The following is a 23,170-nucleotide window of genomic DNA, read 5'->3' on the forward strand; positions in this document are numbered from 1 at the left end:
GTTGATGGTGCTGCTGATGATGATTTTGGTCAGCACATTTTTGATGTGATTCGAGGATGTGCGCTTTGCAACTTTGTACTTTTGCTATTTTTACAGATCCACATGCACTTTTTGAATGCGCAAATACACTTTCCACAGTTGTAAATGTTAGGGATTTCAGAATATTTGCACACAAATCTATCTACATTTGTTCAAATTGTAGTTTTATTTGTGAGCTATGTTCAATATATTTACAGATCATATTTATTTCTTGATTTATGGTTAATATTTGTGAAATATTTATACAGATTCACCGATTATGGTTTAATTTGTGAAATATATTTCTGGACTATAGTATTATTTTAATATATTCACACATCAAAGTTGTATTTGAGTTATGTTGAACATACGTACGGATCGTGGTAGACAGACATTTACAGAATAAAGAAACAAATCTCACTCCATACGCAAATGGAACGAAACGGGACAGTTCGCGCAGGCGCGTTTCATTGTTTTGACTGAAAATGCCGTCGGTTTCGAAAACGGCGGCGAACGCTTCTCCTCAAACCGAGAAACCAACCCACTATACGTAAGTAAAGCAAACGTTAAATGGACAAAGACGTATTCGTTAAAATACCGTGCTTCTTTTTTTGTACAGAATATTGTTTTATAGTTGGACTGCTTGATATTTCTTCACTCGTAGTGCAGTAAAACATGGTGCTTTTCCTTTTGTAAATTCTTCCCAATGCACGTAGCTAGCCTAGCGCTAACTTGCTAGCTACATATTCAAATTGATACAGTAACTGAATTTTAACAAATACATTTGTATAATTGTATTGTGTGACCGTGAAAATGTTCCACATAAAAAAAGAGGCGTAACATTAAAAAGCGGAATTCGCAGGAACTTGGTTGGTGGTTAACGTTAGCTAGCCAGCCAGTCAGCGTGCTAGCGTGGACTGGGTAACGTTAGCGAAGTTGAATGGTTTGCCAGCCAGCAGTGTTATCCTTTTCCTCTTTCCACCTCGGCCTTATTTGCTGTCTGTCTACGCATGTGTTTTGACGTACGTTCTGGTTGTTTGATAGAATGCAACGTCGAAAATCTTGCGTGGATTGTATGTGAATGGTCAAAGTAGATAGTTACTAGCTATCACTACCAAGTAGTTTTATCAGTTCGAGTGATTGTAAAATTCAGCTACATAGCTAGCTAGTGTCAATCAAATATTAGTTGTAGATGATGTAAACGTTTATCTCCTTACCTTTAGCATGGATATGGTTTAGTTTAAATTTCAAATAGCGAAGCTGTAACATTTCTATTAAAGTTAGATGTGATATTCCCCCTGAGCTTTGAACTCCGATACCACCTGACATCGTGTAAAAAAGTGTCTTTCATTAACACCGCCTTTGTCTTTCCATTTTGCAGATATTTGAAGGAGTTTAGGACCGAACAGTGCCCTCTCTTCTTGCAGCACAAGTGCACACAACATAGACCCTTTACATGTTTTCATTGGCATTTCCTCAACCAGAGGCGAAGACGACCGATTAGAAGAAGAGATGGAACTTTTAACTACAGCCCTGACGTTTATTGCACAAAATATGACGAGACTACGGGCATTTGCCCAGATGGAGAGGAGTAAGTGTGAAGCTTCAAGTTTTTTTTTCTTCTGTGAATTGTTATGTTCTGGTTAGATTGTTGCTACTGTATCATGCTTATCAATGTTGTGGCTGTTGTTCATTCCGGTTGAGAATTCACTCAATTTGCGCAGGTTGCCAGTTTAGTGAGCACACATATAACGGTGTTGCTAATATTTTATGGATGCTGCATTGTTTCAGTATGAAGTCAGATTCATGCGAATTCCTGAAGTGAATGATCATCGTTGCACAGAATTCAGCTCGCACCACGAGCTTGGTGATGACCTAGCTTGCACATGGTGTTGTTGACTTGTCTATTGTTCGAGCTAATGTCGATCCGTATGGCCCCGGAGTGGGACGACAGCCGTTCTCAATAATGCGGAACCAACTGAATGATTCAACCACATTCATTGTCATTTCATGGATGTTTTTTTGTAATTCTTGCTGGACACGTCTGCTTTGAGCTGCAGAGTGGGGTTGAGCTTCTTCCTCCAGCTTGCAAGGAAACGATGAACACACCCCCTGTTTTCTTGCTCGTGATTGAACCGCCTTTGCACATAGCCTTCTCCCATTGGTCGAGCAAGCAATGTTTATTGTTCATGAGTCCGTTGAATATGAGGTCGCATTGAACGAGTTCCTGCATTGTATTTGTATCCTTAATGTTAATGTTGTCACAAGTACTTATACATGGACGGGTATGGTTTTTACCACTTGTACTGTATCGTTATGTTCATTGTAACCTAAGTAGCATGAATTGATACGTTTCCGTGTGGTTTCATGCAAGTACAATACAAGAGGGATTTCCTAATTCAAGTATCAGCTCAGCCTAAGCATAACTACTCTTGTATGATAATTAATAGAGATGTACTGAGGGGTAGAAATGGAGTATGTAAGTCTTTATATATTCTTGCTCTATTATTTAATGGCTACTGCAGCATTTTTAGGCCCAACCCTCAAAGCATCAGCTAATTTCACTTTATTTTTTTAACAAAATCAGAGGAACATATTTTGAATGAGCTCATAAGCTCATTCTTAGAACTGTATTTTTTATTACTGGTGTGACATCAATCTACTGAAAATGAAAGTAACAAAGAATAGGCCTTATGAGCCTACACATTTGTAAAGACACAATCATGATAATGATACCATAAACAAATGGTAATAGATGTAGCCTAAAATATTTGTGACATGATATAGCAAGTCAAGTTGTACGGATAGAGTTTGTCACTTGAGATTACATATGAGAAGGCTTGTGGTGGTGCGGATAGACACCAAAGGAAGGATGAATAAATTCATAAATTAGCAGTTCATCTGCATCTACCTAAAATAAAAGCTACAGTATTCAGTTCCCATGTGTAACAAAGTCACAGGGTTATTGTAAAAAAACAAAAAAAACAGAATGCTACCCTGTAGTGAAGGGGGAACTTGCATATCAGGATATTATTTTTGACGATATATGTATTCATAATATCATATTATTTCTGCTATAGTTGCTGGTACCTACACCAAATCTCCAGTATTTTTCCTTCATAGAGAACAAGCTATCTTCTTTTTCAATAGGAAGCCAATTGCAATACTTATCGTATCAGCACTTAAGTATTGTAATAGTATTGTGAAGTCCCAGTTATTTCCCAGCCCTACTATCCTGTCCTGAGTAATATTACAAAATGCCCATACTTGGCCTACTGGAGCAGATGTACTTGTTAGTATACTTACTGGCAGCTCTATCAGTTAAAATTTTTAAAAAATGGAAATGTTGATATTTTTCTTTTTTACCTTTTATTTAACTAGGCAAATCAAATTCTTATTTTCAATGACAGCCTAGGAACTGCCTTGTTCGGGGGCAGAATGACAGATTTTTACCTTGTCAGCTCAGGGATTTGTTCTTGCAACCTTTCAGTTACTAGTCCAATGCTCTAACCACTAGGCTACCTGCCACCTGATGTGTTGGTTGGGGATTTTACAAGTCTCCCTACAAAATTAACAGAATTAAAGGTTCACTGAAAGGAAGCAGGCTATACAGCTAATAACCTAGCCTATTTAATAAGACATGATAGATGTTCTAGATTATATCTTGAGAAAGATGCTGTTCAACACTAAGAAGAACAGCTCTGAAACATGATATTCAAGCCACTCCTATAATTTGGGCCTATTTGTGTCAGAGCACCATAAAGAAATTGAGTAACGTCTCACTCACTAGTTCAATGACAATCCTCAATGGCACAGGTCTGGTTAAAGTGCTTTGGTCAGATCCACAGTTTAGTGGTAGAGACTAGCTGCGATGTTAAATGTATTTGTGGCAAATGTGTAGCGTACTGACTACTTTATAGAGTGGTTTATCATTGAGAGGTTGAGTTCCAGTTTCCTATATCAGTGTATTTGGAATTTCACAGCAGTAAGTAAACAATGTTCCTCAATTCAACCAGCTGTCATATTGAAAGTTCTATACAATATTTGAACTCTGCCTGAGAGCGAGCACTTGCACTCTATTCCTCATTCTACCAGTGGCTGCTCTTCTCGTGACGTCACATCCGTTGCCATGGTTACTGTTGCTGAGTAAGAAGCTTTTTGCTGTATTTGAGGAAATTATTGGTTTTCAATGTGAATTTGAGCACATTCATAGCGATGTTGCTATTATTTCTGTTCAATTCCTCACCATACATCAAAGCCTGTGAGAGTGCTGTATCTAAAAGGCGTTGCATTCCTCTGACTCCCACTGTGGGCATTGGCTACATTTTTGTTTGTCTGATGTGCATATTAAGCACCAAGAAGAACATTTGCCACTAATAAAGGGATGAAGACAGATATATCTCATTATGTTCTGTAACTCATTCCTTTAGCCTCGGTCTGTTTCCTTTCAATTAAAATCTGTGGAATGACTTCTTAGGATAAGCACAGCATAGAATTCTAGAAACATAGGGTAGAGACCGATTATATGCAGATTGTATCTCTGTCACATCAAATCCTGATCATTTTAATGAGGAAGCCTGCATTTGTCTAATCATCGCTTCCTTTCCTGTCTAGCTGTCCTTACTTGCACCGGACTACTGGTGACACAGAGCGCAAGTACCATCTTCGCTATTACAAGACTGGTACCTGTATCCATGAAACTGATGCCCGCGGGCACTGCGTGAAGAACGGCCTACACTGCGCCTTTGCCCATGGCCCACATGATCTCCGCCCCCCTGTATATGATATCAGGTGATCTATCATGCCTTTAGTAACCACTCTGTTCTCAAGGTGTCATACCTTCAACTAACATGTGAATAGGCTTGTTAAGCCAGTTAGCTGAGTACACAAGGATAAATCATGCAAGGTCTGACCATGCACTAACAAAATGTACCAACTGATTCCATTCGTACATCATAGTTTAATGAAATTCTTAAATTTACCCATATACTATATTTTTGAAGCTGGCTGTCAACCCCTTCTCTACCATTGTTAGTGTAACTTTGATTCAACATGGTACGTCTAGCTGTCTCCGCTGAAGTGATAATAGTCTGTATCCACTCCAGTACATGCCCATACATGGCAGTGGGAGAATGAAGCATGTTCATCTATTTTCTTAGCTCAATTAGTCTCCCTGATGCCTCTCAAATTGGCTGGGGCTAAGAGCAGATGAAAGCACAATTTTCTCTTCATAGACATCAGTCATAGTGTACTTATTGCCAGGGTTGTTGGTTTTGTTGACGACCATTTACTGTGCAAACAAAGTGTTAAATTATGGTTATTTCTTTAATGGGATGAAAGATTCAGTGGTATATTTGAAGTAATATCCCCCATGTATCTCAGAGATGGATACAAAAAGTAGGCCAATATCTGTATAATGCAAGCAATGGACTTAAACTTAACAATAACATACATTTGCTATTTTACTATGAACCATGTGTTCACATTTTAAATACCCGTCACTAGAAAATAGCAATACCCTGTCCAACGTCCCATGAATGACGTCACATTAAGGAATGGGAGCTTGAAATAATTCAACAAAAACAACAGTAAATGTGGTATCAGAGGTACGCTCAAGCGTTGCCTAGCAACTGTTGAGCAGAACAAGTCTGTAAGAGCAAGGCATTGCCTGAATATTCTACATTTGTCTCTTCATCTTTTTTGTTTGTTTTGTGTAGTAGCTCTCTCACTGATCTTCTTCATGTGCACAGAGAGATCCAGGCACAGGAAGCCCTCCAGAATGGCCAGTTGGGATCTGGAGAGGGTATCCCTGATCTACAGCCTGGAGTACTGGCCAGCCAAGCCATGATAGAGAAGACTCTTACAGAGGACCCCCGGTGGCAAGGTGAGCAGCAGACACATTGATTCTGGTGGCGGTGTCACCCAGAGCCACATTAATTTTCTATTGATTTGATTTCCTTGAGCTGTTGTTATATTTTGGCATTAGGTCAAGAACAGAATGTCTTATACTGAGTATGTTTATATGCACATTAATAAATCAATATTAAGCTGATTAAGGCAGAGTATGGCATTAGTCATGTAAACATCTTACTCTGCTTATCTTAATCAGCATAAGATCATAATGGTAGTAAGCATACGCCGATTAAAACACCTGGATTTCGGCGCAATCTTTTGCATTTTTAGGACATGTAAATGCTTTAATCAGAGTTCAGAGGTGTGCACGAGCTTCCTTTTGTGTGAGTGAGTATGCATATTAGAAATAGTTTTCACATACAAACGTTGTCTGAACTAAGAATCAAAATGTTTTCGCAAAAATAACATGGGCGCTGTGGTAGAACATTTTAGATATTTTTTTATTCATTTTTTTTTTATATATATATATTTTTTTGCATTCATCAAAGTCCCGTCAGGTAGCCTGATTTCAGATGTCCATGTAAACAAGATTATTAGGGGACTCGTTTTTGAAAAGCATGTAAACGTTTTAAATCAAGCGATTATGTTAATCTGACTATCCACAATAATCGTTTTATTGTGTGCATGCAACATACTCATTGTGTGCTTTCCTTCCAGACACCAATTTTGTTTTAGCGAACTACAAAACAGAGCAGTGCACCAAGCCTCCACGACTATGCAGACAGGGCTATGCCTGCCCTCACTACCACAATAGTAGAGACAGAAGACGAAATCCACGCAAGTTCAAATACAGGTAGGAGATTAGGACTGTCTAACGACAAAGAGAATGCCTTTTTACAACTGTGTAATAATTCTGTAATATGTAGTTAACCCCTTTAATGATGTGTCAGGTCAACTCCGTGTCCCAATGTGAAACATGGGGATGAGTGGGGAGAGCCATCGAAGTGTGACAGTGGAGACAGCTGTCAATACTGTCACTCACGCACTGAACAGCAGTTCCACCCAGAGGTAAGTGGGACATTGGACACTTTATAAACGCTTAGCACATTTTGTTTCTTGCAATGAGGAATCTGTCAGACCTTGTTTTGGGAAAATGCCACACAGTTATGAGCAGAGAACCTGTCTTTCTCACTTCAGATCTACAAATCCACCAAATGCAATGACATGAGGCAAACTGGTTATTGTCCTAGAGGGCCGTTCTGTGCGTTTGCGCATGTAGAAAGTAAGTGAAGCTCCTCAAAATAAGTCAACGCTGTCTTGTTTGTTGGCAACTTTTCAAAGTTAAAACCTCTCCTGTCTGTGATTTGTGTACTTTTTCAGGAATTCCCTCCACGGAAGAGACCATGAACTCGTTGCTAACAGCGATGCAGTCGGGCTCTCAGGCCAAGCTGGGCTCTCAGCAGTATTCAGAGTGTCCGGTCAGCGAGTGGGGCAGCAGTGCACACTCCATCAGCAGCATCAACAACGGCCAAGTGGGGAATGTATGTGATCTGATTACTACTCCCTCTCTGCTTCTCTCCACTGTCTTTTATAAAGGCATCTCAGTTTGTATGAAAAACATGCTGTCTATAGATTTAGACCCTGAATAGATATTTAAGCTGTTAACTTTCCTTATTCGTCACACCTTTGTTTTGTATATTCTTGTCATTTTATGTTTCCATTCTTCTGTTTTCTGTACTTGCCTTGTATTTCACTAGTCTGTAACATCATTTTGTTTCTGGTAGTACTAGTGCACCAAGAAATATACAGCGTAATTCAAATTAATATAGGATTCAACAGAAACCAAACCTTAACAATTCAGTGTCCTCTCTCTCTTTTTCTCTCTCTCTCTCTCTTTTTCGCTCTCTCTACCCCCCCCAATATTCCATCTTCAGCTATCATCTGCTCTCTGGCCTTGTTAGGAAAGCTGGGCTTGTTTGGCTGGCTCTAAAACCCTATTAAGACCATGTGTACTTCTCTCCCTCAGGTTTCATATTCTAATAGTCCGACTGTAACGCCAAACTCAGGAAGCAACAGTTCATTGTCCCCAATCGGACCCATCGGCAGGTCCAAATGCTTAACTAATGGTAGCTTATGTTCAGAGTCCACCACGTCAAGTGTGTCATCTCTGACGTCTAACTATCCCAAAGCGCCGGGCTTTGAACGCGAGGATCAGGTACTACAATAAGACTGCTCTCTCTCTTTCCCCGTCCTTACGGGAAGACCCCCGTACTCAGCTTAGTGTAGGGCCTGACCCACTGCTGTACACACTTTGGTCATAGTTTCCATTCTTTTGATTCAGAATTTTGATTTATTTCTATATTCAATTATTTGTCAGTCACATTTTTTATGTTATGTCATTTTCTATAAATTTGATGACTTGGTGAATACTGAAATTAACAACCAAGGCAAAATAAATAATAATTTACCGGTTCCAGGTCAAATTCAGTGTTGTGCTTAACGTTTTATGAACCTAGATTAGACATTATGTTTGGATATGGAACTTGTATTCATGTTATCTATTAGTTATAAAACAAATGTCTGCTTATTTAGTTTTAGACTGTCTTAATGGGTTGTGCTGATGACATTAGACATTTTCTCTCTTTTGATAGGGCTGCAGATGACTGATTATTAACTGAATTTTCTTCACTTAAGAAAGGTGTTGGCTTACTAAGACCCAGCCAATTGCTGGGTTTAAGTGTTGGGTCATGTGAATGTGCTGTCTGTTTTCAGATAAAGAACTATAAGGGACATAGCGATCAAAAGATGATGGACCAAGACAAGCAGGTGAATAACTAAAGCATTTGCCACTGCCTTTGTATTCCTAGAGGCTAGTGACTGTGTTTCCCCTATATTAATTTACCGCCGGCCCAAAAAATATGATTTATGGAGAATCATTTTCATTTTAAGTGTAAACTTAAATGACTAAAACCACATATAAAGTATGTAGAAAAGATAATGGAGCTATACATTTTTTAAATAAGATCATCTTTGAGAACTAACAATCACCAAAAATAAAAGCCATATAGTCAGGGAGTCTAAAATTCCAAAAATGGCATGGGGCCCCCATTGATATGTTAATGTTTGAGTCACTGATAGCATAAGCCATGGCAAAATGTGTAGAATTGCAGGAACTTAGATTTAAAACTGCAATTTTGCCACCTATGCTGAAAATAAACACAGGGGAAACACTGCAAGTGATATGTAGAACATTTTCTATTTAAAGGTATTCCTGTGGAGGCAAAAGGCTTTTGCTGTTATAATTTCAAAGTCATTGGGATTTGTCCAATCGACTTGATAAAAAAGGCCTATTCATAATCTCCCATCTAAAGCATATGACCAGGCACGTAATCTGTGGCTTGTCTTACTTCTTAACCGAGCACCAATGTAGTAAAGCTAAGTATTGCTCAAAGTGACACTATTAATGAAACAATGCCTTACTATGTACGCCTCTTTTTTACAGACACACAATAGTGTATTCTCTGGGATGAACCCTCTGGCATCCAGCATAACCTCCAGTATAGAATCTAGCCTGGCCTCCAGTATTGGATCAGATAGTTCCTCACCCACCACCTTATCAACAATGAATGCAAAAGCAACCCCATTCTATCCTGGGAGCAATACTGTGGAGTCAGTTATAGGTAAGTGTACTTGTATTGTGCAAACTTGTTTGAGGGGTTAATGTACCTCTTTTATACAAGGAATACTTATTTTTCTAATAAAAAAAACTACTTGCCTTTTCTTTCAGGTTCTGCTCTTGACCTGAATTTTTGTGACATCAATGTTGCCTCTCTTGATAAAGAGTTTGAGGAGCAAGAAAACAACAGTCTTGGTTTAAGTAAGCAAACCTTGTTTGAAACATTGAACACAATTGACTTAAGTGTGTTCTGCATTTTTAAATTGCGAAATTGATTTATGCTTCCTGTTGCCCTCTAGGTCAAAGGATGTTGGGAGGATCCGCTCCGGTCAACATTCCTGGCTCCCTTGCACGGTCTTCTTCATTGAATTCCAACTCATCGCTCTCTGCCTCCCCTCTGAGCTCTCTCTCCCAGTCCCTGTCCCAGTGCCTGTTGTCAGGAATGGCTCCACAGCAGACTCAGCCTCAGGGCCTGCTAACCAAACCTGAGCATGGCCTTCTGGGAACACCTACCTCCTCTCAGAACTCTCTGGGTAAGTAAACAATATAATATTTACTAGTGATCTTGACAAACATGCAAGAGTGAGCATTAATCTTTTACTTATGAGGCATCATCAACAATTTTATAAATGCATCACTTTTTTTGTTGCGCTTTGACATGAAACAATTGTCCTGATCCCACCTTGTAGGTTTGAATGGGGGAGCTAGCAGCATATGGGACTTTGTGAGTGGCAACTTCTCTCCCAGCCCATCACCAGTGTTCAGCAGCCTGGGCTCCACCACTGTGAGCAGCAGCGCTGACCTGAACCGGCTCTTCAGAGAGCTGGACGAGGCCAAGAGGAAGATCAAGCAGTGGGAAGACGCGTGGCACCAGGTCAAGCAGGTCAGCCACTAGTCCCATGCAAGAACTATGACATGAACTAAAGGCACTGCCTCAGTAAGCAATACATCCTGACCCTTGTTAAACCAATTATATATTTGACATGTCTGTCTGTTCCAGGCTTGTGAGGCCTGGCAGAAAGACTCCCATGATGCAAAAGAACAAGCAAAGTCAGCCGAGGCGGAGCGGCAGCTGGCAGAGCAGAAGCGAGAGGATACGGAGCGCAAGCTAAAGGAGCTCCAGGGGGACTTTGACGTGCTGTGTCGCTCCCCTGGCACACCCCTGCTTAGAAGCTATGGAGACCTGGACCAGCTCCCTCTACCAAAGCTCCACTCCATCCAGAGCCAGCTGCGTACTGACCTAGACCTTATAGATGGGGTAAGACGGGCCAGATACTAAGCACATTCTTATTTATAGTGATCAGGATATACATTATGGCAGACTATTTAGCCTAGTGAAGCATGTTAAAAAATAAAACGAATAATATATATATTTAAGATCTTGCTTGGAATCATTGTATTGAGTTATTATGTTGTGAGTAGTTTCTGATACAACCTCTTCTCTTCCCAACACAGGTAATATATCAGCTTCAGTCAAAGAAATGTATAGTTTGCCAAACGCATGATCGTTGCATAGTCCTGCAGCCTTGCCAACATTATGTACTTTGTAAGAACTGTGCACCTAGTAAATCAGAATGTCCATACTGTAAGACAAAAATATTGAAGTGGTGATGTACAATTATTCAAGGTACTACTTAAGGAATTTGCCCTTTGAAGAACTACTAATACATATAGTATGCTTACATTTTCTAAATAGCATTTTGTGTTTCAGTATTTCATATAGTAATTCAATTAATAGTTTAATTGAACTACATAAATGGTGTTTGATAAATCAAGTACTTAAATGTAGTATGTTATTTTGTATTGTAAAGGATCACTTGCATTTTCCAAAAGGTTTGGGCATCCATAGTTCGTGGGCCTAATTTTACTTTATCACTGAAACACATCAGTCAGACATTATTATTAGTATTGCAACCATCTTTGTGAAGATTGATTTCTTGTAAAGCACTTTGTTGACCTGGGAATTTGTTAAAGGGTATTTTAGAAATTAGCTTTGAGCTGGTTTTGTTTGTTTAATTTTTTTCTTAATATGCTAATGTATCGAGCTTCTGTGTGTACTGTGAAACATACTAGAATATTTCATGTTTCCTATTGTTAAATCATGGTATAGTTCTATATATCTTGTTAGTTTCAATAGAAAAGTACTAAACAATAGTTTCTACTTTTCATTCTTTAATTTACACCTTTCCATCAAAAGTACAAACTTTTGAATGCATTTTAGGCATAACCAGCAGCTGTAATATCAGTAAGGCACATTTATGCTAAAGGAGTTAGGAAATCAATTACTGTGTCTTTTAGTGATTACTGAATTGTTCATTATGTAGTTGTTAGAGGAGCATGTCTTGATGTACATAAGTCTGACATGGTGAAATTGAAAGGATTCCTACTAGCTCTCAAACATGTCTAGAACATATCTGATACTTGGCCTCTACTCTAGTCTCAAGTGCCTTGCCTTAGATGATAACCATGACCATTGATGCTTAGAGGATTGTTGTAAAACCAGACACAGGTAGTCAAAGCCTCTGCACACGTTTCTGCATATGTCTACTTAATTTTGCTACTTTGCATCATGTGCATTGCCCAATCCTATGTCAAAGTATTTCCTCAGATTATAGTTGTATGAAGATAAAAATCTTGTCAGTGCCTGTGTCCTGACTTCACGCTTACAAACATAAAACAATATATTTTCCTTGTCTACACAGGCAATGGTGCTTTTTTTGATGCGGCTTCAGTATAATTTCAAATGACCATCTTTGATTTAATGTTTGGGAGTATGCAAGCAAGGAAACAACTCTGGTCTTGTTTTTAAACAAGATAAAAACAGGCTCTGCTATACATTTTAGACTGGTGTTTGTTGTAAGATGCATCATTGGTGTTGAACCTGTAAGTTGTGTTTTCAAATATGACAGTGTAATGTGCTTAGCTAGGTTAATCTAATTGAAATGACCTTCTACTGTGTTCAAAATGTATTTTTCCTCGCTCTATATCTTGGTCCTTTTAATATTTACAGCAATTAGTATGTTCAGTAGAAAGAACCTTATAATATTCCCAGGTACACGATTTGTAACTTAGTTAGAAAAATTGAGAAATACAATTGTTTACATTTACATGGATGGTAATTCAGAAACTCAGAGAAAAACAAAACTTGTGTTTCTCCTAAAATAAAAAAGGTATTGTGTTCCCTCATGTTTATCAAGTTAAAATGGCAGGTGAAACAATTTTATTGCATGTCTTATACGCGTCATATGTTAACCAGCTACAAATCTAGATCACTGCCAGATATATTTGTATTGTCAGTAGCATACTGTAGAGTCGATCACTTCACTTTTGCAAGCTTTGTTGCTGCTGAGAGAAAGATGTATACATATAGTTGTAATGCATTTAGATTCTTGAATGTTATTGTGCATACACAGTTCAGACATCAGTAGCCTAATTTCTCACACAAGTTAAGCAGTGACACATTTTACTTTACATATAATCAAAATGGCGTCGTAACAATGACTCTTATTACCTAACATTCAGAGACGTGTCATGGTGTCTAACATTTGGTATACCAAGTTAAAACTTCTTTAATATTATAGTTCAAGTAAAGTACCACTTAAACAAAGACTCATTAGATTATAATGTTTTGATTTTCGTTTTAGGCAGTCACACGTTCGGGTACTTTTGTGAATCTTCGAAACGTTGTTACAGGCCAATCAATGTACTGCTATAGAATGTTTCGATTCTTAAATTGGTTGGAGAATCCTAATAAAGCTACTGGGCTACAGTAAATGCTCACCCCAGTTTTTAATATCGCAGGGTTTTTTTATTTTTCCTGTGATGCCAACTAAGTTAATGTGGACTTGACTCAAATGAACCAAAGTGGTGTTGTAGTTTGTTCTTGTAGTTACTTTTAAAATGTATTGAAATGTACAATTTAGTATAACATTCTCTTCAATGGTTCAATGACAGAAAGAACTATGCCAACTGCTTTTGCTGACAATAGTAATGGACTTGAAGCCCATTTGTAGTTTTACCAAAGACCTTTATTGCTATTATGTTTCTTTTTTTTCATTTTAGTAATCTAAGCAAATCATTAACCTAATTTGAAACAAACCTAATCTAACACCTAATGTAGATTGGTGTGCATTTACAGAAACTAATGGCATCGCTGTCCTTTTTTGTAAAACAAATGACTGGTTAGCAGCATACACAGAATTCTAATTGGCAGTTGTCTACAGTGAAGGAATTTCAGAAGTTAGGGACATGTTAATATTCTTAAGTGGCCATATAGATGAGTACCAGTGGAGGCTGCTGAGGGGAGGACGGCTCACAATAATGTCTGGAACGGAGTGAACCATTCCACCGATTCCGCTCCAGCCATTACCACGAACCCGTCCTCTCCAATTTAAGGTGCCACCAACCTCGTGTGATGAGTACTATTTTGAAGTATGTTTTTCTTTTCACTTTACAGCTAAAATCTCTTAATCAGTTTTAAATATTGATGGTTGTGCACTACTTGTATGCTGTCAGGAGTATAGAGTATACTTTGACTGTAATGTGCTTTTGTTTTCATTTGACTGGTGTTTTCTTTTTTTTAATTCACAATTTACTGCAGTCATTGGAAAGATGGTGATAGCGTATCATTTGTTTATTGGTTAGATATTTGAGTGGGTCATTGACGGGTGAAATTACAGAACTTGATTTATTTAAACCAGCATCAATGGCAGATACAGACGTGAGTAAGTTTAAGGAGCAACTCTTCACTCATTCGTTCTTGGTCCTTAAGCCCTCTTCAATGTGGCATACTAAGTATACATCTTCCTTTTACACTGAATAAGAAATTTAAGCTCATATTTTATAAATATGGCTCTAAATCATTCAATGTTATGGCCATATTAAACTAATGTTCTTTTACTATGGACCAATTTTTGTTTTTTTATAAATCTGTGCCTTTGATGTTAAAATGTCACATTTTAACTGGCATTTGAAGAGTATTGCTCTTAATGAGGGGTGGCTTCATTGAGGGTAAATTGTTATATTACAGTAAAACTGAGAAAAAAAATCCAAATTCTAGTGCCTTTAGATAATTGTATGTACCATAATCTCCCCAATTAAAATCTGTGGTGGATACCACTCAGATGATTCGATTTTTCGATATTATCACTTAATGGTTCTCGAGTGGTAAAATTTGCTTTGTCACTCTGAAAAGTTAAGAATTCTGTGTAAAGAGCTTGCATTCGTGAGTGATCAGAGAAGGGCCGTTTTGAACCAGACTGCATGTTTCGTAAGGGAGGGCAACCTTAGAATGATGAATACTGCTTCTTCATCTCAGTCTGTATTTGCCATATCAGTTTTCATAACATGCCACAATACCTACCACCAATAAATATGATTCCTTCTGTACTCAACTTTATTGGCACAAGAAAAAAAACACAATTAATTTTAAAGAAAAGCACCAAGTAGGACTCATTGTTTTGTAAATTTAAATGTAATTGAGATGTAACAATGCTCTGCAGTGGATTAGCATAATCTATTTTGCATTCTTGTGAAGTGTTGTTTCCTTGTTTTATTAAATATTGTGATCATGGAACCTGAAGAATTTATGCAATCTTGTACATACATAAATGTATGAAGCTGTTCCAATTTTAGAATGAAAAGAGAAAAAAATGCATATTGCAGCATAAAACATTTAATTGTTCCCAATAGTTAATTTCAAAATGTTCATTTAACATAGAAACCCTGAAATATTGAATGTACCGTTCTAAATTAGATATTTAATAGGTCACTGGAATAATATGGAGAGCAGTTCATCAGTTAGCTATGATGTAGCATCTAGTTTTGTGAATTGCTATACAATGAAATAAATGTAAGACTTAAACACATGCAGTTTTCCGGTCTCTGTATTTATCAGTGTAATGATTAAGGGAAGGGGGAATACATTTTATTTTATCAGGGTTTCAGTTATGACTGTAGGATAAAAGGTTTTTAATTGTGAACTGTAGTTCATAGATGTATTTACGCTGATGTCGATGGAAGTAGACATTTGTATTACGAATGAGAAACATGTCCCTTATTTTGTTACAAGTATGGACAAATAGGACATTGTATATTGAATTAGTATTCAACTACCCCATAGAAATTATCAATGGGAGTTCCCCTGTCTTAATGTTGATCCTCTTTATGGAATCAAAGGCCTGATTTGGCTTTTTACTCAAAATTAAGTACAAGGTATTGAATCTTATACTTGTAGTATCATTAACTTGTTCAATTGTACTGCAACATTATGCAATGGTTTACAGAATTCACAATTTGTATCATCTTGGGAATTAAAACCATTTTTGATCTTAAATGTGTTGTATTTGTTTCATGGATTTTAAAACCAAGGTATGTACTTCTAGTTCACTAAACTCCAACGATTAATGGCCCTTGACAAGTATAATCTTGTAATAACAAACATGAACCAGCATTTTAAGTATTTATTTTCTTCACATGAAAATACCCTTTTTTACTTTTTGGGGAGGGTTACATGAAAAGGTTTCTTACTACAACCAATTAAATAAATATCTTTATACAGTATTGGAATGTATCAAATGGATTATAATCAAAGATTGAAACAGAATTCCAGGAAATAGGTTGGCCCTCTTGGTAATGCTCTATAGAATTAGGTTCACTCAGATTACTGTGGTACAATGACATGATGACTATCAGGAGACAAGACATCAAATAGATAGCGCAGCTGCAATGCCTAGAGCCAAAACAGATTAGATATTCTCAGAGGTGCTTGTTATCAATGGTGCTTTCTTCATAGACATTCACTCACAATCTGTTTTTATCGAGGTCACTTGATCCTGTTAACTAAAGATAAGGGTCCATTTTGCCATTATTTGGTACTACAACACAATGTTTCTGCATTTAGAACAAGTTTTTTTTTTTCAGTGCTGGGATAAATCAGCATTTTCCCCACTTTGGCAAGGTTAGACCTCTGTAAATACTATAGTGCAAAATAAATAAACCATAGCATATTAATCTATGCATTCCATTATGATGCAAAGAAGAAGAAATGCAAAACACTAACTGGTACATGTTTGAGTAGCCTATTTCCTTACCTTTCAAGCATGGAGTCAAAGCAGGTCACAGCATAATCTTTCTGTAGAACAACGATAAAACAAGGGCACTCAGGTAGAGCAGAAATCTAGAGATAGTCAATGCCACAGGCAGAGTGTTACAGTGAGTGACCACTGCATGATGCTATTGCGCAACTATCAAACTTCTTCTACATAGCAGATACCCACTCCTCACCTTCCCATCCCTCTCAGAGGGTAGCATCAGTGTCTCAGCTATGTGACATCTCTGGGTCTCGTCCAGGGCACTCATCCTCCCGGCCACCAGGTGTCAGCCTGTCCTCAGCAGCTGCTCAAGCAGGTCCAGGTGGATGGGGGCTGGGCCCAGTACACTGGAGGGCAGCAGTAGGCAGGTGGTTTGGCAGAGAGCAATGCGGACCGAGGGCCCTGCTGCCACCCACACACAAACAGCCACGTTTACAAAGTTCAATTGCTGTTGATACCACATCAACTAAACACAACAACAGTTGCCCCAGACCAATCATAGGCAACGTCCCAATAAAAAGTCAATGATTTAGGGACCTGTTTTGTATCCACATAAAAATAGTAAATAAACGATTCAACAACAAAGATTCAGCTAGGCTAAAACATTCAAAACTAGACCTCACCTCCATTCAGTCCAGAAGCCATAAGGTGTGATAAAGATGGCTTGTTCGCAGCGGCAAGTGTTCCTCTGTTCACGGGCCAGACAAGCCAAATGGTCTGTGTACACTGGGTATCTGTGATACAGAACAGTGAGTGACAACAGACACAAAATGTGTTCCATATTAAACACAGGGCATATGAGACGGCTATACATCTAGGAATAGTAAATCATGTCTATTGTGGCACTGTGATGTACCTGCTCCTGTCTCATGGTGTTGGTCTCTGTGCAGCATAGGCCCTGAGGGAACAGCCTCTTCACATCCTGAACAGCTCTCTGATAGCTCCTCGATCCTACAACATAGTATTATATCATTCATTACGCACTACTAACATTACATCTGAAACATTAAAGCCTTGTTCCAAAGCCAGTCTCAGCCACTCTGTAACTGATTGATCTATGTTGTCTGGCAGGGCCTGGAAGGTGGCCCAGTATCGTGCGGGGGTCGAGGGGCACTGACTGACCATAGATGCCGCTGTGTAGATGATGTGAGCTTTAACAGGCCCTCCAGAGGAATTGGTCCTGACCGCGGGCCTGGGCAGGGTCCTCAGGTCCCAGCACATCCAGTAGCCTCTTCACAGCGTTCTCCCTCTGCAGGCACAGAGCCAGGGAAGGCCCAGAGCTCAAGTACTGGACATGGGCTTCTACGGCAGAGGGGTCCTAGAGGAAAACACAAGAGGAAAACTGAGCTGAGCCAATGCATTTAAAACAATATAACAATCTGTCCACTGGCCTGGTTTAGGTAAGTAGGAATACGTGAGTTGTCTGATTCTCTGCAACAGACACCAGTGACACAGCTGTGCCATTGTCCAGAACCAGCACATGCAGGCCCACCACAGTGAAACCACTCCGCTGGACTTTGCTGAGGATTTTCCCCAGAACATGGCTCCACACTCCAGGCTTGAACAGGAAGTGTGACCAGCGGCTGGGGACCTGATGGAAACAGACAAGAGTGGCAAATAGGGTGCTTAAATATTTTCAACCATTTTGTAACCATTGTTGAAGTAATCGACTTTGCAAGTAACCAATGTTTAATAAAACATCCTACATTACATCATGTTATTTAAAGGTCAAAGTTCATCCAAATAAACCCATTTCCAAACTCACCCTGCACCAAGCAGTTTAACAACGACTCACACTGGGAACCTGTAAGGAACATTAAACACAAGTCAGAAGGGAGGTGGGCGAGATAGTCGTTTGAATGTGCTGATGACCCGGTGACACATACCAGCTACATTAATGCGAGGTGGGGGTAGGAACTTCAGTAATGGGCGCACACTGTGATCTGAAGATGAGAGAAAATCCACATAGATCCAGCTATCCTTGACATGATTACCCCAGATATAGGGTAGTAGTGAAATAGTACCTAGCTTGCACTGACTAGTCTTTACCAGGGATCATGTCTCCCAGGGAGAAGAAGAGGGATGCTTGTCTGAAGGCCAGTTCAGGAGTGGGAGACAACAGTATGTTCAGGTTCCCGGGGTAGTCCCGTGGCAGGAACTGCCGTAGAGTGGCGAAGGCGTCCACCCTCCTCAGGGCACACACCAGGGCAGGGGAGGAGGCCAGGCCCACCAGGCTGCTCTGCCACAGCCGGTCACATACCTCCTAGGGGCTCAAAAAAAAATGTATGAAATGTATGCATTCACTAATGTTAGTCGCTCTGGATAAGAGCGTCTGCTAAATGACTAAAATGTAAATGTAAATGGCTCACCTCCCGCACCTGCTGCCGGGACAATGTGGGCAGCCACTTCATGGCCAGTAGCTGGAATCCATCCTCCTCGACATCGCCTGATGGAGAAACAGGGTAGAAAGGAGAGAAATGCAGAGCAAGGTTAGGTAGGTGAGGAGTTCAGTGCTACAGCTGAATTGCAAGTACAATATTGGTATTATGAATAATATTATGCATTTTAAATATATTTCATTACATGGGCTGTGTTGTGGGAATGGTGGGAATGGTTCATGTGGGGTAACGTGCCTGTTGTGTCCCCTGTCCAGAGCCTGTGTAGCAGGCTCAGGCCCTGACTGATGTCCCTTCCAGCCAGCGTAAGCACCACCACCTGCTCCAGCTCTGGGTTGAATGGACACCTATGATTGGACAGCACCACATTGCAGGGGTTGGGTACGGCCCACATACGCCCACCTGAGAACCAAGCATGAACATAAACTCAATTATACCAGGAAGCCAAGGAGGGGGTCATCATTGACAGACTGTGTTAACTCTTCCCTTACCAAAGCTATGGAGCAGGCTCTCTCTGTAGGGCAACATGTGAAAGCAGCTGCTCGGGTCCAGCTTTCCTTCATCTGACAGTCTGATGTGGATACATCCCAACAACCTCTGTGTCTCCAACTCTTTCACAAGGGCTGACAAAAAGAGGAATCAGTGTCAAAAGACTGAACATTGATGTCACAAGATCAAATGCCTCTATAGTGCCTATCGGCTTCAAATGGGAAGACATGTTCTTTATACACTGACTGTAAAAAACATTAGGAACCTATACATGGAATAATCACAGATAGATGGGCATACTTGTAGAGGAGAGGATAGACACTGAGTGGACAAAACATTATGAACACCTGCTCTTTCCATGATATAGACTGACCAGGTGAATCCAGGTGAAAGCTATGATCCCTTATTGATGTCACTTCTTAAATCCACTTCAATCAGTTTAGATGAAGGGGAGGAGACAGGTTAAAGAAGGATTTTTAAGCCTTGAGACAATTGAGACATGAATTGTGTATGTGTGCCATTCAGAGGGTGAATGGGCAAGACAAAAGATTTAAGTTCCTTTGAATGGGGTATGGTAGTAGGTGCCAGGCTTGAGTGTGTCAAGAACTGCAACGCTGCTGGGTTTTTCACATTCAACAGTTTCCCGTGTGTAACAATGGTCCACCACCCAAAGGACGTCCAGCCAACTTGACACAACTGTGGGAAGCATTGGCGTAAACATCGGCCAGCATCCCTGTGGAACGCTTTCAACACCTTTCCATGCCCCAACAAATTGAGGCTGTTCTGAGGGCAAAAGGGCGTGCAACTCAATACTAGGAAGGTGTTCCTAATGTTTTGTACACTCAGTGTACTTTTGAGGTGATAGAAGCAGAGATATTAGGTATTATAGGTTAAGTGCTATACCTGTTGGCACAGTAACGCAGGCCACTCTCTCTCCTCAGAAGTAAGACCAGGCAGTGAGAAGACAGCTCAAACTTCTTCTCATCCACAGTAAAAGTGGGCGGACTGCAGAACACTGACACCTTGTCAAAGAGAAAGACAAACTTTTAAGGGCATAGTCAACATTGATCTCGCCAGCTCCTCTCAGGCACTTTGCTGTCAATTCAGTGTGGTGTGACTGATCTGGAGACAGTGTGGTGGAGGTGGGGTCATACCTGCTGTCCGGTGAGTCCCAGTGCCTGGGTTCGTTTGGTGGGGAGCTGCAGCCTCTGGACCCCCCTTAGACTGAACCGTCTGCCCTCACACACAGACAGAACCTGGCTGTAGCAGCATGGCGCCACCGCTGGAGACACTATCAAGAACACGTCCACTATGAGGTGGGAAGGGAAGAGTCAGATCCACAGTAAGACATTTTGAAACTTCCAACTACTGTACTTGGGATATAGACTAGAGTAAAGCTTTAAGCTATAACTCTGACATTGTTGACCTCAAGTGTGTACTTGTTTCTGAGTTACATTTAACAGTAGCACACAGGGTAGTAGAGGACCTGGTTAAATACAAGGGGCTGCTTCCCTCTCCATCACCAGGGGCAGAGCTGAGAGTATTGGAAGAAAATCATGTTTTTTGTGAAATACTTTGATTACTGTTTGTGTTGTGTTGTGTGTGTGTTATATATATATATATATATATATATATATATATATAGCCCAAAAAGATGAAAACAAATGTATCAATCAGTGTTTACTGAGTAAACCTTCAGTCTCTTGACCTTCCATCTACTCATGATGATTAATGATGTTGTTTTTTAAATTGCTTGTTTTTTTGTTGTTGTTGCTTTACAACGCTTTGAGATTCTTTATGTAAGGTATAGAGCTATAAAATGTAAATAAATTATTATTATTAGTAGTAATATGTTTGTTTTTCTACTTGTAATGTTTGAGTGATGGTTGTGAGACATCAGGACGGCTCTGGACTACAAACACACCTGTCAGTTGGAGCCTGGTCAGGGTTCTGGGAATTATTTCCTGGAACTCTCCCTGCGAACCACGTGACCAGTTCCCTGTGCACACTGCTGGCCAGGCGAGGGGAGTAGAGGAGGGGCAAGTTCTTGCTGCTGTAGTGAAGGGTGTTGATGGATGCCGGGTCTGTCTTCCTAGCCAGCAGGGGGTCTGAAGGGCCTGTTACATCCTGTCACACGGTGCGGGCGTGAGGCCCTCGGACAGCCAGGGCAAGGACGGGCTGATCGGCCCCATCATCTCCCTGCCCGTAGGATACCCTGCCTGAATCAGAGACAGACTTACTATAACTTACTGAATCATTCCAGTCTAGGCCACTGAAGATCTGCAGACTAGATAAGAATATAACAGAATAGAAGTTTATTAGTTGATAAACGTTTTACCGGCACTGTTGGTCAGAAGGCCAGGAGGAGGGTAAACGAAGCGGAAGCCACAAACATCCAACCCTGAGTTGTGGAGAAGCTGGAGGGTGTGGTGAACCACCAGGGGATGCAGGAACAAAGAAGTGTATCCCAGAGCAACAGCTATCTGTGAGGAGAAGAAGAAAAAAACTGTATGGTTGATTTCCTCATCCTATACCAACAGTCATGATCATGGGGTATTAACACTGAGGTTAGATGATACCAAGGAGCTTTGGAACAGCTGAGACATAAGATGTTCTTACCTTTGTGTGTAGCAGCTGAGTGCACATGGTCTCAGGCCTCTGACAGCTGAGTTCCTGAGTCTCCACAGTCTGCCAGTAGAAGCCTGGGTTCAGACCGAAGGTCCTCTTCACAGCCTGAGACACAGGACAAAGATACAGCACATTACAGCGAACACATCCACATCATCAAGTCAATCTCAGATTCTAAGCATTCACCTGTACCTACCACCAACCATTTTGTCTGAGTTGACAGAGATAAAGCTGTCCAGGCAGGAGGCAGGTATGTGGACGGTTGGGGGATAGGCCTGTTGGTCTAATAGGCTCATGAGCTGGGGCAACCAATGGGTGATGGCTCTGAGGAAGGTCTGAGAGAGGAACCTGCAGACACGCTGCTGGAACACACTATGACCCTTATCCACACCCCGTTTCTATGAAGAAGAAAAAGGAAAATCACTTAACTGCAGAAAAGGTGGTGGAGGAAAAGAGGAAATGTTTGGGTGCATTCACATAGAATTAGGAATTAGAATACTACTACTACTAATAATAAGTAATTTAAAAGGATCTCTATGTTCATTCCTCTCACCCGGGGTTTTCGGAAAAGTTGTAGGCTCTCTCCGTGGGACACAGTACAGATGTGTAGAGCCAGTCCATCCTCTGTCCACAGCTGCTGTAGGCCAGCCACCCAAAAAGGTACAGCAGCCCTGTCATCACCACTTTGAGGGCCTGGTGCTCCAACCTAACAAGTTAGAGGCCTCAGTAAAACATGGACTCCATCTCAAACAGTAAAAATAATCAGATGATCTCAGTTGAATGACGTTGTCAAGAACTAGTCAAATAAATATTCACCAAAGACAGAAACCAAGCAACCAGAGCATTGTATATATGGGATTTGGTTGTGGCTGACTCCACTGTTGGTGCTTTCCAATGATGACTGCTGCTGGCTACCAGGCCTGGACTGGCATACAGTCAGCAGCAAGCACTTCTTATCCTCCATATCAGCAAGCAGAGTGTTAACTGTTAGTAGGTGAGAGGACCCCTGAAAAAAAAAG

General features: G+C 40.3%; 2 protein-coding genes across 5 annotated transcripts; one reads left to right on the plus strand and one right to left on the minus strand.

Moving 5' to 3' along the window:
- Nucleotides 1-355: 355 nt before the first annotated feature.
- On the plus strand, nt 356-15,881 carry LOC115171198 (putative E3 ubiquitin-protein ligase UNKL). Of its 3 annotated transcripts, none has more exons than XM_029727781.1 (16): nt 357-568; nt 1,400-1,609; nt 4,633-4,809; nt 5,736-5,902; nt 6,589-6,724; nt 6,822-6,939; nt 7,069-7,153; nt 7,252-7,412; nt 7,898-8,086; nt 8,644-8,697; nt 9,374-9,551; nt 9,659-9,748; nt 9,847-10,080; nt 10,237-10,430; nt 10,548-10,805; nt 11,003-15,881. In XM_029727781.1, the coding sequence occupies exons 1-16, from the start codon at nt 504-506 to the stop codon at nt 11,156-11,158; spliced, it is 2,472 nt and encodes an 823-aa protein (XP_029583641.1). In that variant the 5' UTR covers nt 357-503; the 3' UTR covers nt 11,159-15,881. The 3 variants fall into 3 exon arrangements, with proteins under 3 accessions (XP_029583643.1, XP_029583641.1, XP_029583642.1); XM_029727782.1 differs by having other exon boundaries at nt 358-568; nt 5,769-5,902; XM_029727783.1 differs by lacking the exon at nt 7,898-8,086 and having other exon boundaries at nt 356-568.
- Nucleotides 15,882-15,993: 112 nt separating this feature from the next.
- On the minus strand, nt 15,994-21,621 carry LOC115171200 (uncharacterized). Of its 2 annotated transcripts, none has more exons than XM_029727786.1 (16): nt 21,448-21,621; nt 20,678-20,832; nt 20,427-20,545; nt 19,526-19,657; nt 19,272-19,436; nt 19,008-19,084; nt 18,688-18,901; nt 18,525-18,581; nt 18,404-18,442; nt 18,053-18,229; nt 17,761-17,956; nt 17,495-17,589; nt 17,262-17,372; nt 16,832-17,040; nt 16,639-16,679; nt 15,994-16,277 (listed from the first exon to the last, which is right to left on the minus strand). In XM_029727786.1, exons 4-11 carry the CDS (start codon nt 19,560-19,562, stop codon nt 17,844-17,846), a joined length of 879 nt encoding a protein of 292 aa, XP_029583646.1. In that variant the 5' UTR covers nt 19,563-19,657; nt 20,427-20,545; nt 20,678-20,832; nt 21,448-21,621; the 3' UTR covers nt 15,994-16,277; nt 16,639-16,679; nt 16,832-17,040; nt 17,262-17,372; nt 17,495-17,589; nt 17,761-17,843. The 2 variants fall into 2 exon arrangements, with proteins under 2 accessions (XP_029583646.1, XP_029583645.1); XM_029727785.1 differs by having other exon boundaries at nt 16,832-17,043.
- Nucleotides 21,622-23,170: the final 1,549 nt, after the last annotated feature.

Source organism: Salmo trutta, chromosome 32 (assembly GCF_901001165.1).
Source record: "Salmo trutta chromosome 32, fSalTru1.1, whole genome shotgun sequence".
In the NCBI taxonomy this organism is placed as follows: Eukaryota; Metazoa; Chordata; class Actinopteri; order Salmoniformes; family Salmonidae; genus Salmo; species Salmo trutta.